Below are 19,836 nucleotides of genomic sequence, written 5' to 3'. Positions count from 1 at the left end.
GTAGACTATGGAGAAACACATGTTGTAGATGCAATTTGAACATGCATTCCCAGAATTGTGAGGCCAGGGTTCATCTGGGAACACCAATAGGCCAACCTGATTAACAAGGAACAGGTAACCCCAACAAGCAGGCCATAGGTCTTTCCATGTAGTTGCAGGTCTATCACACATCCCCACCCACTGCAGTAGGTGATTATATTGTTGTGGGCCGGGGGTCGGTGGCGAGGAACGACTGCTAGACGAAGCAGTAGGGCCGTCTCCCACCGAACACCCGGAATCGAAGGTCGTTACCCCGGATAACTCCGGAGTCAATGGGTCGCTTAGAGGACTGTGGTCGCCAATATTGTTGCGGAGCATGGTATTGGCTGCGAGCATGACTGCTAGGTGGGGCAGTAGAGTCGACTCTACCGAACACCCGGAATCTAGATCGTACCTCTCGGAAAACTCCGACAAGTACGGGTCCCCTACCGGACCGTGAATCCGTCAATAATTCCACCACGTGGTACAGGGTTATTTGCCAATCTTCAAAATACCTAGAGATCCATGTGGCGAGTTACCGAGTATTCACACCCTCGACGGCCCTCGTACGAGTCGAGCCGTTAGCGTGCCTGACCCGTGTGCAACCCGAGCGGATGGTTGCGAAGTTCCGCCGGCCCAAATGTACATTTACAGCGGCAACAGCCTTTGTAATTCACCAACACACGCCATGCTAAGCCAATGGAAAAAACACAGAAGCGAGCTGATACATTTAACAAATGTATTTATGTATAATGGGGGAAAGGGGGGAGCACGCAAGAAGCAGAGTTATCCGACTATAGAGATGCAAGTATGTACAGCAAAGAGCACTTAAACAATTCCTACTTACAGACGGGCCCACACACAGACGCACACCCAAAAGAAACGGACCCAAAATGGTCATTATTATCCCTTCAGCTCGGAGGGAAGACGAGCTGAAGGACGAGAAAGTAGCAGGCTACCTGGCCGCGCCATGCGGCTCGACGTCCGCACCTTCCCAGAGCACCAGTCGGCCAAGAAGGAACCAGGGCAGCCAGACGCAGACCACACCAGCCACAAGCCGAGCCGAGAACCAGAGCACGCCAGCGACGAGATGCCTTTCGCCCAGCCTCGAGAGATGCGTTTTGAACAGGCGCGAATTCTTCCTCTCTGAGCTCCAGCAGATCCACACGGGAACCAGAACACGCGCTGGTGAAGACGGGGCGCAGATTCTTTCCAACCCGCTCGAGCAGATCCACCAGATTCTTTCCTCTCCGTTCCTTTTTATCACTCTCGGGCGCGGTTCGCTCAGGCGTGGCTCGCTTTGCTCAGGCGTGGCTCGCTCTCAGGCGTGGCTCGCTCTCAGGCGTGGCTCGCTCTCAGGCGTGGTTCGCTCTCGGGCACGGTTCGCTCAGGCCTGGCTCGCTCTCGGGCACGATTCGCTCAAGCGTGGCCCGCTCTCGGGCACGCGGCCAAGCGAACGGGTTCATGACCATATTTGGGCATGGAATTCAGTCCGCTCATCGTGGCCCGTTCTCAGTGGGTGGGACACGACGCATTCCCTTATTTGGCGCGCAGCCAAGCGAACCGGTTCATGACCATATTTGGGAATGGAATTCCATCCCCAAACGAATTCCGAATATGCCCGCATTCCAGCGAGCGTGCGGAGTATGCCGGGAGCAGAGGGTTGTCGCTGTGAGAGCGAAGATGGCGTTGTTGTTGTTGTAGTTGAAGATGTAGTAGCCGTAGTTGTTGTTGTGGGTGATGTAAAAATCGTAACTATTAAAATAACTCGCAGCGCATGCACATTTATTCACCCATTAAACGAGGGACGGGGACCCTAACTAAAAAACAGACTTACCGATACAACTGTTCTATAGGACCTGTATGTTGAGTGCTCATGGCTTCCAGATTCGTAACAATATTTTGACGGCGTGAGGTAGGGTCCACTTGTCTATTCCAATTTACCTAAGTACTCACGCCATCCAACTACCGGGGAAGCCACAGTGCCACACCCTGGGCCGGCTTTGTCCGATCAGTCACTGTTACCAACTCGAATCCGGCGTAACCGAGCGGAAATTACCAAAGCCGCGCCGGTCCAAATAAAAATTTACGGCACAATCGGCCTCCCTAATTTTCAAGCCTGAACCATACTGGGCCAATGAAAGAAAGCACAAACAACAAACTGGAACATTTAACACGGGGTTTATTTATAATAGGGAGGGAGACACAGAGCAGAGTTATCACGACTATAATATGCAGGCAATGTACAGTGAGCAAAAGCACTTAACAATTCTACTTAAAGACGGGCCACACACACACACACACACCCACACACACACACACACACACACACACACACACACACACACACACACACACACACACACACACACACACACACACACACACACACACACACACACACACACACACACACACACACACACACACACACACACACACCCAAAAAGAAATGGGGCCAATTGGCCTTTATTCAGCCCTTCAGCTCGGAGGGAAGGCGAGTTGAGGGTCAGAGTCTGGCCGGATACCTGGCCGCCTCGTGCGGTTTGGCCGAGACGAGCGAACCAGGATGAGACCAGCCGCGTCGAGCGAACCAGGACGAGACCAGCCGCATCGGGCGAACCAGGATGAGACCAGCCGTGTCGGGCGAACCAAGATGAGACCAGCTGCGTTGAGCAAACCACCAAGCACAGGACCACAGAACCACCGAAAAGAAGACCACCGAAAGAACCCCCGAACCAGACACTCCACCAACGAAGCGAGAACCCCGGAGACAGCTCGCGATCTTCCTTATCCCTCCTCCCGTGCGGGGTCGAGGGATCCGCTCTAAGGCGATCAACCTCCGGATTGGACAAGGGGTTGTCGGGCGATCAGTGGCCTCCCTTCATAGGATGGGAGGAACATTCCACCTTGTGGGGGGTGGAGCCGGCACTGAGGTGATGAGCCTCCTGATTGGTTTGGTGGGGGAAAATGGTGGCCATCCGTGATTGGAGGTCCGGTGGGAGGGGGCAACGACCACCCCCCCCCCCCGTGCGTGTCTGCGAACCCAGACGGAACAACCAGGGGAGCACCCTATTCTCCATCCACCCTTGTAGCGGGGGGGGGGATCTCGGGTCGGCTGTCAGGCTGGTCGCTGTCGATTGGACGAGCTCACGGTGGGCGGAGGGAACCTCACCCCTGTACGTGACACGTTGCATGTGGGCGATGATGCGAGAACGAAGAGTTTGTGGTTTGGGAGGAAGATTTAAAGATGTAGAAAAAAATCTGGCGAGAAAGAAACCCGCAGCGCACGGACACTTATCAACCCATTAAACATAAGGGAGGGTTCTAACTATAAACACATACTTATCGAAATAACTGAACTGCGGTGACTGGCTGTTGTGTGCAAATGGCTGCCAGATTCGTAACAATATTATTGCTATTGGAACAGAAGTCACATGTCTGGCGTTGAACCTTTTTGAAAAAGGAAAAACTTGGACTGCCCTTGATAATCACGTTTAAAGAACCATGTCTGTCTCTCTGTCTCTCAGTCTCATTGCACAGACAGACAAAGTTAAAATGCCTCAGATTCATCATAACAAAACAAAACAAAACAAAAATTTGATCAGTTCTATTTTGGGTATATTTACGTGAAAGAAACAAACAAATGTAAAAATACCGCTGCATGTTAGTAAATGGATACTTACACCTCATTGTCCAATGAAATAAGTTTGCTTAAGTTGTAACAGAAGTTGATTTGTGTGACCTCACAACCATTGTATGCCTCCCTACAAGAAAAAAACAACAAAAAAAACAACATTTAGAACAACTTACAGTAAGGTGAATCCACATTTATAAATTAAAAAAAAAACGCCAATCATCATGTGACAACTGTAAAAGACAATCAACTCAAATATCTGTTAAGGAGAAAAAACAGATTTCTGAGGCTGATGTTACAGCCCCAGAGTGAGTTTCATCAGAGACCATGCAAACCAGGTACACCAAAGTTGTACACACTCCTTCGAATGGATGGAGGCAACAACACAGGATTACAATAGATCATGAAACTCAAAACAACAACAACAAGAAGAAAACAATGTTTTCTTTTGCATACAAAAATGTTTGTCAATTAATTTATTGCTGCGAGATGTAGGGTACCCTCATAAACTGTCTGAACAAAATGTATTCGAGCATACCTTTTGTTACAGAAGCATGAACTTTTTCAGCAAATATTGTACCGTTTTTTTCCCCTCTTAGTCAGTCCCTTCCTCCCTCCCTTCCAAAAGGATATATGATAAGAATGATTTTCTCTATTTCACAGCAAGTCTGTGTTGCCTGACACTTGTGAGAGCATTAAAGACCTGACCAAGCATATGTGTATATATATATATATATATATATATATATATATATATATAAATATATATATATATATATATATATATATATATATATATATATATATATATATATATATATATATATATATATATATATATATATATATATATATATATATATATATATATATATATATATATATATATATATATATATATATATATATATATATATATATATATATATATATATATATATATATATATATATATATATATATATATATATATATATATATATATACACACTCGCTGAAGAAGGCTTATGTGGGGCTTCAATACTGGACTCGCAAGCCATTGCCTAATACCTCCTCACTTTCAACACAGAGGTGTTACAGGATTATTATTTATTTTTGCTAATAAACTGATAAACAAATACCAATATGGATTTGACTATTAACTCCAACTGCACTGGGGTGGGAGAGGGGGAGGATCTGGGAGGACCCCCTTCCACATTTTTTTTGCAACCGCCAGGGATTTCTAATTCTCCTCTCATGACTTTTTCTCTATTTCTCAATCCCTATGAAATTTTAAATTTTTTTGCCTGTTATACTCTAGTAGCTGATAGTGGGTTTGTATGCACTTGTATGTCCAGAGCTAAACTCTTCAAAAATCATCTAATTGAAGGTCATTGAACAATTTTTGGTTGGTAACACATTTTCCACTGATGGCGAAATAGGTGAAATGGCCACGCCCCTTTTTAAGCGAAGTACTACCACCCGCCATTACTGTATCTCCAGAACCGTTGGACCTAGAGGTTGTGTGACCACTCAAAATGTTCGGAATGGCCACATTATGGGGGGTCAGTAATACATTTCCATGTCCAAAAGTCAATGGTTTTTAAGATATTTGCCAAAAACTGATTTCCGCATGTTACGGACTTCAATTATTCATAATTGTTCCTTCTTCTTTTGTTCAATTACTTGATTCCTCAAGAGTTCAATTACTTGACTCCTGAAGATTCTAGGTGGGCAATAATCTGCATTAAAAAGATTACAATTAACCATATTATTTCTTTGTTGTAAGAGGAGCTAGGTGTTCAAGTGTTAAAGAGTTCTCTGATGGCAAGTAATTCTACCTTGGATCCCTGCTTGCTGTTACTATAACATGGTATGATTTCATTATAGTTGAATTATGCACATTAAATCGCTTGCCTTGGAAAGTTTCTAGGCTGTATCGGTATTGATCTGGCTTTGATTGAGACTGAAGCCTTTGGGAAGCTTGTTGTAGAGAATAGTGTCATGACAGGAGGTCACTACTCTAAAGGCAAGGAGGCAATGAGTCTGGTATCAGAGGTGATGACAGTTCTTATGTTTGAGGAGCTTCAGACTGACCAGGACAGTACTCATTGTGAATTAGAGAAGCAAATAGAGACCATGGAAACTAAGATGCAGCAGGCTTTCGATGTTGACCATACAGAATTCAGGGAGATTTGGGAAGAAAGCAAGCTCTTACATGCGGGCTTGAAGAAGTCTTTCACAGAATGGAAAGAAACATCAGGCAATGAAAATGTGAGCTACTGGAGCTTGTTTCTGGATGAGCTGTATCCTATACTGAGGGATCTTACACACTCTATTCGACAAGGCGATTGGCATCTTTTCATTTCAGCTGTGCATAGGTGCATGCCTTTGTTCTTCGGGTTTGGCCGGACAAACTATAGCAGATGGGGTACGCTGTTTCTTGAACATTGCCTTGACATACAAAGGAAGTTCCCGGGTATCTACAGATGTTTTATAGATGGTGGATGGGTGATCTACCACACTCTCTGACAGGGCAGTGCAGTAGGCTTTGACATGGCACTCGAAAAGTGTTACAATAAACCCGCTAAGGTTGCAGGAGGTATCATTGCGATGACAAGACAGAAAGAGGCAGTAGCCTTATGCAATCTCTTAAAGCATGAGAAAGATCTTCATCTGGCACAGCTGCTCGAATGGTGAAACTTGGGCGACAAAGACGACAGTGAACTGAACCTACACCATGAGTTCAATCCAAGTTCTACGAAGATTGGCCATGAACGCGCAAGGACACTTTTGGATTACATAAAATCCATCAACAATCCATTCAGCACTGGGATCAGACTTCACAACATCTCTACTGGAGCTGATATACCCCAGGAGGTTGTTGACGGATTACTTGAATGCTTGGAAACTGGTCAGAACAGTTATCAAGAATTTGTTGAGACCAGATTTCGGAATAAGGTGAAACACCTACATGACACAATACCTACTAACCGCAAGACTGTTTTCGTGAAGCATGCTTCTACACCGTCCACAGCGAAGAAATCGATGGCAAAAAAGATGCTGCAGAAACGATTAGGAACATTGATTATGCCAGAGAAAGAGGATACAGCATGCTAGAGCTCCTGAAGTATGAATTGACCAGCACATCCCAGTTCCTCACCACTGAATGTAAAGATGGCATCAGATTGAAGAAGCCTGATAAAGCTTCCTTATCGAGAGAACTGGTCAATCAACTTCCAGAGGAGAAAAGGAATGTCAAATGTGATGCTCAGATGACAATAGTGGACTTCATGGCACTTGTGCGAAAACTACCAATGAAAAAGATGGGCCTTGACACATTTGGGCAATTGGCTGAGAGTCTTTCCAACAGCATTCTTGCTAAAGGTTCTGAGTCCACAAGAATAGACATTATTTTTGATGTTTATCAAAAATCATCAATCAAGCAAATGGAACGTGCACAGAGAAGTTCTTCTGAAGAAATCACTATCACCATGAGGTCTGACAATCAGAAACTCCCTGTCGATCTTGATATGTTCTGGAGCTCAATGTTGAACAAAGTAAGGTTGCAGGAGTATGTCTTCAAGTGGATGCTGCAGAATGTTGTGTCAGAAAAGGAAATTATCTTTGGAGGAGTATATGGGGGTGAATGTAGGAAACTGTTAGCTGGCACTGAAACACAGATCGCAGAGCTCTCAAGCAACCAAGAAGAAGCCGACGACAGAATCATGTTCCATATTAATGATGGTGTTGTGAAACACGGAGTTCAATCAGTCTTGGTTGACTCACTTGACACAAATGTCTTTGTCAACCTCATCTTCCACTTCAAGAAAACCTGGCAACTACAAAAGCTGTTTGTAAAGCTTGGTAACCGGAAAAACAAGAAAACTGTACCAGTCCACCTGTTAGTTGATCAAATGGACAACAATTTGGTGTCGTGTCTCCCAGCCATTCATGCACTTAGCGGGTGTGACAGTCCCAGCAAGGTGGGTCCAAAACTGTCTGGCATGAAAGCATCCATGGATCTCTCCCTACTGGAAGGGTTTGGTGTAGAGGAACTGTCACCACAGATGATAAGTAATGCTGAAAAATTCCTTGTTTCTGGATTAAAGAAGACCGACTGTTCCACATTCGATGAGTATCGTTGGGAGCAGTACCACAACTCCAAGAAAGAGCTTGATTTCAACCAGCTTGTGTGCTGTTCTTCAACACTACGAGAACACATAAAGTGAGCATATCTGCAGTGTAAGATGTGGTTACAAGCTCCAAATCCTGCAGTCACCAAACCAGATCCACACCAGAATGGTTATAAAGCAACAGATGTTGGAATTACACCTGTGAAACTGCCAGTACCGTGCAGGCCCGATGACCTGCCCCCTCCATGCAAATGTCCAACATCATGAATGAGTACCAAGACGTGCACTTGCAGAGGAATGAACATAAAATGTGTGGTGTTTTGTGGCTCTAATAAAGGCAAAAAGTGTAGAAGTCCACATAATTAAACTCTAAAATATGGACAATGTGCAAAATTACAACAGGTAATATAATAAAGGGTCAGAACTGAAGTGCGTACCATGCTGAAATCAGTTTTTGGCAAATATCTTAAAAACCATTGACTTTTGGACATGGAAATGTATTACTGACCCCCCATAATGTGGCCATTCCGAACATTTTGAGTGGTCACACAACCTTCTAGGTCCAATGGTTCTGGAGATACAGTAATGGCGGGTGGTCGTACTTCGCTTAAAAAAGGGCATGGCCATTTCACCTATTTCACCGTCAGTGGCAAATGTGTTACCAACCAAAAATTGTTCAATGACCTTCAATTAGATGATTTTTGAAGAGTTTAGCTCTGGACATACATGTGCATACAAAACCACCATGAGCTACTCTAGTAGTTATAAATTCAGAAATGTCAAATTCATGAATAGACGTCATTTACATATTCAAAACTTATGCAAATTAAAAGTCACCCAAAATCACAAGTAAACATTATGACTTTCAACTTGAGACATAATTATTTCATATTTCATGTATCCAATGTCAAGCATTGTAGGTTTCTGTGCAAAGTGCATAAAATTAGCATCTTGAATCACAAATTAGGCAATAATTGGACAAATCAACACGTGAAAAAAATAATTTATCATCGCATTCATTACGTGATGCTCCAAGAGTGTGCAAATTTTCAAGTTCATCGGAACATCGATGGACGAGATCTGAGGGGGGGGTGGGTTTGAGAGCCCCCCCCCCCAGTCAGGGAAAGCTCAAAATCATCCAGTTCAGTTCGAGTTAACCCAAGCAATGCACCCCCCCACCCCATTACCTTGTCACCATACCAAATCAACAAAGGGAAAAAAAACTACTACTCACGTCAAGTGTGACTTTAACAAGTTTTCATCAGTGATATTCTTGGGAATTCCTAAGATCAGCACTGTTTTTGTGATCTGCACAGCAGCACACATGGCAAGCTCATCAACTTTTATGTTAGAATATGACACGACACGATTATTATGGTTCCGGGAAAGAGGAATTAAGTGACTAGTCTTGGTGTCCATGGTGTCCCGCTTTTTGGAAGAAAAAAAACAAACGTTTTGTTTTCATTATGAGACAGAATTTCAAGTGCTACCAATTGGCTCATATGACGAGTTGGCTATACCGGGAACCATCGGTGATCTTTGATCGCAGCCCTCGAGTGAAAATAGTGGATTGGTTCATTAAATTAAATTAATATTCCTCGATAATTACTAAACTAGAGCAAAGTCGATGGCGTGCCATCGCAAATCCCAATGCATCCCACCCAAGGCAAAGCTGAAAGAGGGCAGAAAGTTCCACCAGGAATGAACCTATTTAAAATCGAGTTTAAAACAACAAATTTCCCCCCATTTTGACCCATGACCCTACATTTTGATATGTGACCACCTTGGGCATAAACAGTAGGTCAAATCCCAAAAAAACCCCCGCTACATATTTCATGAGTCTCCCAATGTCGATTACAAATACAGTTTGATCCAAAAATGTTTTAAAATGTGCTCGTAATTGCATTTTTTCGCATTTTAACTTTTTCACACTGCCCCAGGGCCCCAGAGAGCGGAGACAAAAAAAATGACAATTATTGAGTATTCTTACCATGTGGTGACCATAATTACCATGTTCGGTGAATTTCTGGACAACCGTTTAGGAGGAGATAGCGTGACGGTCAGACGGACGGACAGACAGACGGAGCAGATTACAACCCCCCCCCATCCACACCCCGGGTTTTTATTTATTCATTTATTTATTTTAAGTGTGGGGATAAGCCTGGTGTTGGCGCAGTGGTTTGGGCAGCGGCTTGGGATCCAAAAGGTCCTGAGTTCAAGCCCCGTTGGGCCACTGAATTAATACACCAGGGGGTTGACTCAGCCTGTCATCCTTCCGAGGTCGGCGGAGTGAGTACCAGTATACTGGGCCGGTGTATACCCCGGTTAAAATAGGTGTACCATATCCCTGTGTCGTTAGAGGCGACCAGGGTTGCGTCAGGAAAGGCATCCGGCATAAAAGATGTGCCAAATCACTATGCGCATCATACGGATGATCCGCTGTGGCGACCCCTAACGGGAGCAGCCGAAAGAAGAAGAAGAAAGATATTTTAAGTGTGGGGATAATAAACGTCACCTCTTCTTCTTCGGAAGCATATTCTAGTTTGGTCGTGTGTCTTCTCATGCAAAACACCGTGCCCAGGAGGTACAATACAGCAAATACAGTGTGAAGCCACAAGAGTTGATCCCTACAGGCACATCAAAGTTACAATAGTAGAGAAAACTGTGAACATATCCCATGTACCATGTAAATATCACATCATGCCAAGCAAGCACTGCATATAAATACCAACAATGAAATCCTAAAATGCAAATGTATCAGCTTACAAAGAGGACATTAAAAACTGAACAAGTGTAATACGGTTCCAGTGTAATACATCTTGTTTGTTCTCTTCTTCCCATCTTATGTCATTGAGCACAAATTATATCAGTTCTGTAGCGGTGCGTTAAAGACAAATAGCAAGATATCTGGCCATTCATGCGACTGCCCTCACACGTTCGCTTAGGAATGACAAAGACTTTGGGACGCTGAAATATTAAACATTTTTCTTCCGTAAACTGTTACAGAGAGGTTTGCATATTACAACCAGAGCAAAGTCATTACTCCGTTGCAAATCCCTACGCTTCCCATCTGAACGCAAGTTTAAAGAATTGGTAAAAAGTTCCACCAGGAATGGGTTAGTCAGGGTGATCTTACACTGTTTAGGCCTGAAACGTGAATGAATAAGGTGGGTGCAGACACTAAAAGGAATGCTGCAGAAGTTACCGTAGTAGAGGAGATTCTAGTGGAGATGCTGCATAAGAGCAACATAGCTGGAAGGACAATCTTAAACCCAATGCAGTGCACAATAGGGTTTATCAACTGAGAGCTTACAAAGGTATGCCAAGCAGTTTTGGAAAGCAAAGTAAAGCTGATGTTCTGGACGCTAGCCCTTTCCCAGAGCAAGACAGCTCTTCCAATTCAAACTTCTGGCCAACACACATCGACAAGAACCTTGACAAAGTTGAGTATTCCACTGTATTTCATCGTCGTCGTCATCATCATATTTACCCAATACATATGGCATAAATTACAGCAATCCAGTAATATTGGGTTTCAGTTTTCTGAAAAAGGAGCGACCAGTGGATACCTCAATGTATTCTATTCAGTAAGTTAAACATCTAGCTTGACACAAGAAGAACAAGAACAGCACTCTTCAACGTCATGATGTCAACAGATATGCGTCCGCCCACATTATTAAATCATTATACAAAACAAAAAGCGATCTTGGGTTCGAACTGAATGAATGTCAATGTTTCTGTTGACTTGGCAATATATGGACTTACTTGGGATTCAGGTTTGCAATAGTAGTACGCCCAAAATTAATGGGACTGTTCTCTGCAAAAAAAAACAAACAAACAAAAAAAAAATTTAAGAAGCTGAAAAACATTACACTATAATATGGTTATGAATCACAGACCAATTCTGCCAAAATACTCGAAAACATGCAAGAGATGCACATTGCACAATAATATCGCAACTCGACATCAACTACAGTCAATAGTAATATTGTAGAAACTCTACATTAACTACAGTCAACTCGAATAATGCTAAATTAACTATAGTTCTCCTGCGGTGTACAATTTTTGTAGTTACTGTAATAGACAGTTCACTGCAGTAAGAATACAGTATCATACTACAGTGTATTTATCCTAACTTTAATGCAAGGACCTTTCTGCCAACAGAGTGGTGTCATCGACACACCGTAGAATGGATTGTTGATACATTTTCCTCCAAACCTGACTCCAGCTTCTACATCATCCAAGTTTGATTTCCTCATGATGTACTCACGATACAGATTGTACAAGTAAGGGGAGACAATACACCCCTCTCTATCCCCTTTTCCTATTCCAAACCATTCTGTCTCTCCATACTTTATTATAATTGTAGCTTCTTATCAGATATATCAGGTGCTCTGACATCGCCATCAATTCATGATCAACACAATCAAAGGTTTTTGTTTTTTTTTAAATATTAGAAATGAAAAGGAAATGCAGGGCAAGTTAAGTAATATTCCAGAAATTACTGGAATGCTTAACCCTTTTAAAAGTAGAGATGCACCTTCCTTTGATATCCCCTTACTTTTCCCACGATCCACCTCATATTTGCGAGATGATCTCCAGAACCTCTTCCTCTTCTGAAACCTGCTTGCTAAATAGAAATTTCTTGCTTAATGACATTTTCTATTGTGTTGAATTGTCTTTCGTAATATGTTGCTCGCATGTGAAACCAAGGCAATTGTTCATTTATTTGAACATTCTCTTGCATCCCCTTTCTTTGACAATGGTATGTAGAACTGATGGCTTTCATCTTTTACGCCATACAATCCCTGCTGCAGGTAGATCTGTGTAGATAGCTATTAACATTGATTGCCTCCTTCCCTGCTACCTTAAATAGTTATCTTGGAATTTTATTGGCACCTGGTGCTTTTCCATTTTCCAGCTCCTTCAAGGGTCTACGTACTTCATGTTTCAAGGCTTTCAAGGAAATTATGCACAGGAGGAGGCCATTCGGCCCATCATGCCTGCACCACACCAATACCATATTTAATAAATACGTCGATACCCCTTCCCTTCATGTGCAGCCTTTTGGCTGCTCCACTGGTACTCATTTCACAGACCTTGGAAGGATGACAGGCTGAGTCAACCCCCTGGTGTTAATTCAGCAGAAAACGGGACTTGAACTCAGGACCCCAGACTCCCAAGCCACCACCCTAATCACCAAGCAAACACCAGGTTAAAAAAAAAGGATCTGGATATTCTATCACAATTGGTTCTTGCTCACATTTACCTCCACTACCGAAAGTGGCTGGAGGTTATGTTTTAACCCCTGTCTGTGAACAAAATATCTTTAAAAGTTGTGGATGGACTTGGATGAAACTTGGTGGGAAAGTTGGGTATGCAACAAGGAAGAATCGATTCGATTTTGGTGAAGATCCGAATCCGAGATTTTTAAAAAGTGATTCTTCACCATTTAGTGATCGGGATAAAACGATATTCAAGCATGATATCTCAAAAAGTTAAGGACGGATTCAGATGAAATTTGGTGGACGAGTTGGTTAGGTGAGAAGAACAAGGACATTGAATTTTAGTAGAGGTCCGAATCCAGATCCGGCCCATCAGTGGGATACAAAATGTAAACCAATCAGCCTGGCGGAGGTATGCACTCAACCAAGTGCCCTTCTCGTCTCTTTCTTTGAAGGTTGCCATCATATTGTTATCTCGTTTGTACAGAGTTTCAGAATAGTCCTTCCATCTTTCTTTCACCTGTGTTTCTTGGGAGATATTGTCCTGTTCTACAGTTAAGGACCCCACTGCAAGACTTTTTATATTCCCTGATATTTGTAAAAAAAAAAAAAAAAAAGATCTCTTGTTTTTCCTGCTCTTTTGTCACTTTCGATCTCAGTGCATGCTTCTTTCAAATATTTATCTTGGTCTTTCCACGCTCGTCATTGGAAGTCGGCTTTTAGCCGCTTAATATCCTCTCTTGACAGCATTTTACATTTCTCCATTTTACAGAGCATACTAGATATTAAAACCCTCTGCCTTCACCTTTCCAATACTCCTAAATATTCGAACACCACTGGACTTTTGCACACAATTGATTTACATTTTTAAAGTGCAATATGATACACAACAGATGAGGGTAACAAAATGAGATAGTACTTGTAAAAGAAATAACAAACATATGATGGACTACATGAATGATAGTGGTACAAGATGAATAATGAGAAATACAAACCAAGCAGAGTTCCAGAGAAGTTAACAGGAAGGATGACAGCGAGTGAGAGGGTACAGACGAAGATGAGCAGAACAAGGATATGACGCTGGAAGGACAGGTAATGCACAGCATCCATGCCACACTTCAGCCTTATCTCATCATCCCTGAACAAAAAATAAGGAACAGAAGAACAGAGGTTAAGGTCACTATATCAAATACTCAACATGAGGGGAAGGAAAAAAAAAGTGAAGCAAGGTGGGGAGTGGGGGGTGGGAAATTATACCCATTGCAGTACAGGAAAGTGAAAAGGGCAAAAATAAAATCAAACTAGAGCGAAGTCGATCATAACTACCAAATTTGGTGAATTTCTATACAACCGTTTAGGAGATAGCATGAGACAGACAGATGGACACAGACAGACAGACAGACCACAATATTCCCTGTTTTTTTGTCCTTCCACCGATACACCGATCCTTCCAAATTCCATATCCAGGCGATGCACGATGTCATCGCTGGGCACCAAAGGGAGTACTCAGTTTTTACTCTGTTAGTTTGTCCAGGCAATATCTCAGCCATCCTTTGAGCTAGAAAGCTGAAACTTGGGGACAAAAGTGAAGATGTACTTTGGCAAAAACAGTGTTTTTAATTTTTTGATCAATTATTTCATTGATTAATCACTTAATTCTTATCGATTTATTGCTTATATAATTTATTTTTCATCCTGGCAACATCTCAGGCACCTTTTGAGCTAAGAAGCTGATATTTGGACATGACAGTGAACAAGTGATTTGACTATAAAGGGTATTTTTGATTTATCAATTAATCAATTATTCATTTTTCGATAAGTTACTTAATTTTCAAAAAGTTCGATTCGAAACGGTGGTGATTTTGGTATCGTATTAGCCAATGGATTTATTAATTAATTGTTTTACATATATATTTATTTTAATGCTGCAATTAATCAATCAATTATTGCACACCACTCCCTCCCAATTCCATCTCCATGTGCGGCACGGTGGCATCACTGGGCACCGAAGGTGCCCCTGCAATGTCACGCGCTGGAGGATTTGTTATTCATTTATTTGGCATGGGGGCAGTGTACTTTGAATGTACCTCCACTTATTTTATGTTCTATTTTTAATGTTAAATCATGGGGATAATAAAGCGATGCAACAATTCTAAAGCAAAGAAGGGACTCACTTGATCCGAAATATTGCAGCAAGCCACGAGCAAAAACCCTGGTGAAGGAGACAAACAGTCAGCACAATCAGCAAATACAGGACTTGCAAATACAGGACAAACACTTGCAAAATGGTGTTTGCATTAACCTACACAGTCACAATAGACTTGCACAACGTAAAGCAGTGCTGGACTGCAAACTGTAGAAACAATGCACCCACAGTGTGAAAAAGCAATCATGATGATCTGCCAATTATTTTCCAACCATAACTCGTTATTAAAGCCACTTATTTGCAAGATTAGTTGTATATATTGACCGTTTTTACAACCATTTTTCCCTGCTGTGCAGGGGTTAGGCTTTTTCTTGAGGCAATGTTTTTTTATGGCCGGATGCCCTTCCTGACGCCAACCCTGGTCGCCTCTTACGACACACAGGGATATGGTATACCTATTCTAACCAGGGCATACACCGGGACCAGTACACTGGTACTCACTTCGCCGACCTCAGATGGATGACAGGCTGAGTCAACCCCCTGGTGTTAATTCAGCAGCCAACGGGGCTTGAACTCAGGACCCTGGGATCCCAAGCCGCCACCCTAACCACTAAGCCAACACCAGGTTTGTGCAAGATTAGTTGTATAGTAAACTAAATTAATCCATTTGCCTTCGTATCTTATATTATTCATATACTGTATGTAAAGTTGTATTTTCATCTTGTCTGTCTATCCATCGATAGACTCGGCCCCATAAGTCGTTACCCCCATCATATTGCATACCATTAGAATCCTCTTGGGCAATGGAGATGCAAGAAAATATTTTCAAACCGACAGGGTAGGGGGATCAGGGTGGGGAGAAGACCCCAATTCTCTCTATGTAAATGTGTATCATAAAGTGCTACAAACGATCTTCTTATATAAAGGAAGTTGAAACAACTTAACAATATGCATTACGGTGATGTTGAAATCTGAGTGATGATAATTTGAAATTTTTAAAGTTTCATTTCACTCATTTCAAGCAGAGATTCAACCAAAGCATCCAACATGGAACTCCCCAGCAATGTGGAATGGATTTTTGCTCCTGCCATATATAAGCAGCAGCGATGGTTGATGAAGATGATGTTAGCTGACTTCCAAGCAGATAGAAGATGACCTCGGTCAAATGATGGAGAGAATAGAATAGAATGTTTGTGAAGGACAACATGCCGTCTTTTCATTAAATGTCAGGAAAGCGACGGATAAAAATGCCTAGAGGAGTGTGAGAGGTGTCAATTATTTATATAATCCGAGCCACCTGGGTTTAGTTGATTAAGTGAGAGCCAATCGGCTATTCCCTCCATTCACAGGTGAGAGGTGTGGGTGGGTCTTTCATATATATACATATATATATATATATATATATATATATATATATATATATATATATATACACACATGCATACATACACATATACATCTATATCACAGCATTGGTCCAAGTTATGAGAATTTCAGAGTTTCCATTGGTACTTTCCCCGACTGCTTAATAATATTGATGCTTCCTGGTTGCAATTGGTGGACGTAACACAATGTGGCCATGTAGCAGATGGCACTTGTTGGGGCCAAATATAATTGGGCCTCACTAGTCACAATCAATACATATACACATACATACATACATACATACATATATTTTAAACCCCTTATACTAGCGTGGATTGACTCGCAATGCTTGCCTCTCCATACATCGCTGCAGAGATTGAAGACACAGATTTGTTGTGTTGGCATGATTTACACCAATGATAATACTGTACAAACATTTCTTTTCTACAAATTTATTTGTAATATTGGTGATATTACATTTATTTGAAATTTATTTGTGATACAAGAAGGTCCAAGTGGTCTAAATGGTCAAGGGTCTAAGCTATCTAATCTGTCTGAAGGGTGTGAGGGGTCTAAATGGTGTTAAGGTCTTCGGGGTTTAAAGGGTCTTTGGGGTCTTCAGGGTCTTAAAGGAATTGACATTCAAACAGGACATGAGTAATAGGCATTTCGTCTTCAAGGCTTCCCAGACTGACTCACAGCTTCACCGCCTCACCACGCATTTTGCTGGTAGATCATTAAAAACACACCACCACATAACCACCACGTGATAAGAAACACCTCATCACCAAGTATTCGCCAAGTTATTAAAAACACCTTATCACACGTCGCTCGAGAGACCGGATTGTTTTACCTGAAGATATGTACGTGAGTTGCCATGTTGTCATGATTTACACAAAGCAGGTTTCAAACATTTATTTGTAATATTTGTGATAATACATTTTTATAAGCAATTTAAGTTGAAGATTTAAGTTTGAAAAAAAAATTTTTTTCTCAAAAATATTTAAAAAATAAATAAATAAATAAATACCGTGAAGACATTTACACGGGAGAACTCGGTGCGGCCCAGAGGTTTAATATCATTTCACAAAACTTTGAGGGAGTAGTTCAGTGACAACACAACATGAGACAAACGCGACATACACGGAGGCACGCACATTGTTACGGACCCGGTTCCCACCACTCTCCGGAATCGCAGGCCGTCACACATGAATACCTTCGTGACGTGACGGGTCGCTAATCGACCGTGAACGCTAATAACTCAACCATGTGACTTTGGGTTCTCTGTCTGATAGTTTACCTAAAAGGTCACGTGGTTTAATTACCAGGGCACACGCCCTCGGTACGCCTTGTTCACACCGGATCACCTTAACGGACCAGATTCAGCCGAGCGCAACTGCCAAGGACGTACCGGCGAGAAAACAGATCGTTGGGGAATAATGTCCCGGCTAAGCTAGGATACGAACCATGCTGGACCAATGAAGGAAAGACGAAAACGACCTGGGAACATTTCTACACAAAGCATTTATTTACAATTAAGCGAGGAAATGTATGTGGCACAGTGAATGGATTTATTATTATATACAGTAGGAATAGCAAGGAATTTGTGGGGTTCGGCAAAAGGCAAGGAACTTACAAAAGCAGACACAGCGCAGACTTATCCCATTAGAACTTCTACAATCTTAACTTATGCTATGACAGGCGCCATTACATACACACACACAAACCCGATGAAGATTAGATAGCCAGAAAGAAAGAGAGCAGATGAGGACAAACGGTCTTGCAATACCTGGAGCGGTTGGCCGACCAACCCAACCCAGTACACTTAGGGAGAGGTAGGAGGGAGAAATACTGGTGTCACAGGTGTAGGAGTGGGAGGTGTGGTGTCATGCGAGAGGAAAATGGGATTACGAGTCAGTAATGATACTCTTTTGTGCATCCAAAGGGGACGAGATGGAGGGGTGGAAAGAGAGAGAGGAGAGAAGATGCGTGAGGTGAAAGATCCCTAACCTAGTCGTGCATAGGTCTGCGAGTGTAGCGTGTACCTCTGTGGGATGCTCCGCTTAAGCATTCCCACCTCAAGAATTGGTGCATTATCTTCGGCTTAGTCACTTTGCCGGGGGCTCGTGGAAGACCCGAAGGTGACCCGAATCCAGCTCCTCTATTGGGCCACAGCAGCCCTAGCCACGACTTGCTTGGGCTCTCGTGGCCGGAAACGGTCCCATTTGCCCATCCGGATCGCCACGGCCTGACTCAACATAGGGTTTGAGCCGACACCCGGCCCTGAACTTGCTCCGAGTGCAGTCTGAATGCCGAATAGCAATGCACACCCGCCACCCACGGGCCCCCTCTCTGGCCTCTCATGAGCCAAAATGCACACCCAGGCCCCATGCCAAAGTCCTGGATCGCCCTTCCAGTGACCGCTCCTTGCCGCCCCCGTCTTGGCGTGTTCTGGCGACTGGACGAGGGTCGTATCAATCCCACGTGCTCACCCGGGACATTCCCGGCGAGATGCGGTTGGTGCTATTAATGTCTGTTGCTCATCCCCACATCACGCGTTCCGAGTACAGCCCGAGTCGTGCAGCACGCCTCTGTTTAGTGGCGAATTGTAGTGATGCAGAGGCATGAGGGGGTGCGGGAATATTTTTCCCGTGTGCAGGAGGGGAGGTGTTGGTGGTCGAAGTGGTGAAGTTTGGTGAGCGAGGAGTGAAGCAAGGTGAGATACCGTTGGAAATTGGCGTGCAGATTTGAACAAAATAATGGCGCACCATGCATGTGCTGTATAGTGTGTCATGTGCTTAGTTGGAGGGAGTTTGGTGGTGGTGGTTCCAAGCCACAGGGAGCATTGTGGTGAGTTTGCTATTAAATCGCACTTTGCATGACGTGTGTGCTTGCTTGCTTGACTTTTACTGTGGCTAAAAGGAAAGGGTTGGATTAGAAATCAGAATAGGGGACAGAGATATAGTTAATAGACCTATCTATCAGACCCACGCAATGCCCTTCATCCCGTTAACCCACTAGATGTAAGGGGAAGGTCTAACTGCATGAAGACCAACGAAATAACTGTCTGGGGAACACTGTTTGTTGGGTGCCATTGCCTTAGAGGCATGCGGTTTTGTAGAACCACAACAATATATTTTTTTTTTTTGCTGTTTCTATACATCTCTAAAATTGACATCTCTTGTAGCTAACTCAGCTACTTCATATTAAATCCAACCTGGAAGCTCCTGAGAATCTTTGGACAGAAAGCTTGCCAGGAGTTTACATTTTGTCTATTTTCATGTACGACATAAAAGCCTTGAATTTTCCAGTAATTTGTAGAATACTACT

The 19,836-nt window shown here is 42.9% G+C and overlaps 1 protein-coding gene across 8 annotated transcripts in view; it reads right to left on the bottom strand.

The window, feature by feature from the left end:
- Positions 1 to 19,836, bottom strand: part of LOC147022875 (mechanosensitive cation channel TMEM63B-like) — a 117,838-nt gene that overhangs the window by 24,474 nt on the left and 73,528 nt on the right. For all 8 annotated transcript variants that reach the window (XM_085887782.1, XM_085887789.1, XM_085887783.1 and 5 more), the window contains 6 exons: positions 15,170 to 15,207; positions 13,991 to 14,133; positions 11,536 to 11,587; positions 10,286 to 10,397; positions 9,005 to 9,078; positions 3,705 to 3,785 (listed from right to left, as the gene is read on the bottom strand). In XM_085887782.1, coding sequence (XP_085743908.1) covers positions 3,705 to 3,785; positions 9,005 to 9,078; positions 10,286 to 10,397; positions 11,536 to 11,587; positions 13,991 to 14,133; positions 15,170 to 15,207 — 500 coding nt within the window. The remainder of the gene's footprint in view (positions 1 to 3,704; positions 3,786 to 9,004; positions 9,079 to 10,285; positions 10,398 to 11,535; positions 11,588 to 13,990; positions 14,134 to 15,169; positions 15,208 to 19,836) is intronic.

This window comes from Eptatretus burgeri, chromosome 7 (genome assembly GCF_056783735.1).
Source record: "Eptatretus burgeri isolate ZD-2024b chromosome 7, Ebu_testis_v1, whole genome shotgun sequence".
Lineage (NCBI taxonomy): Eukaryota > Metazoa > Chordata > Myxini > Myxiniformes > Myxinidae > Eptatretus > Eptatretus burgeri.
The sequence above is the reverse complement of the archived record's forward strand: the minus strand, read 5'-3'. Positions and strand labels throughout refer to the sequence as shown.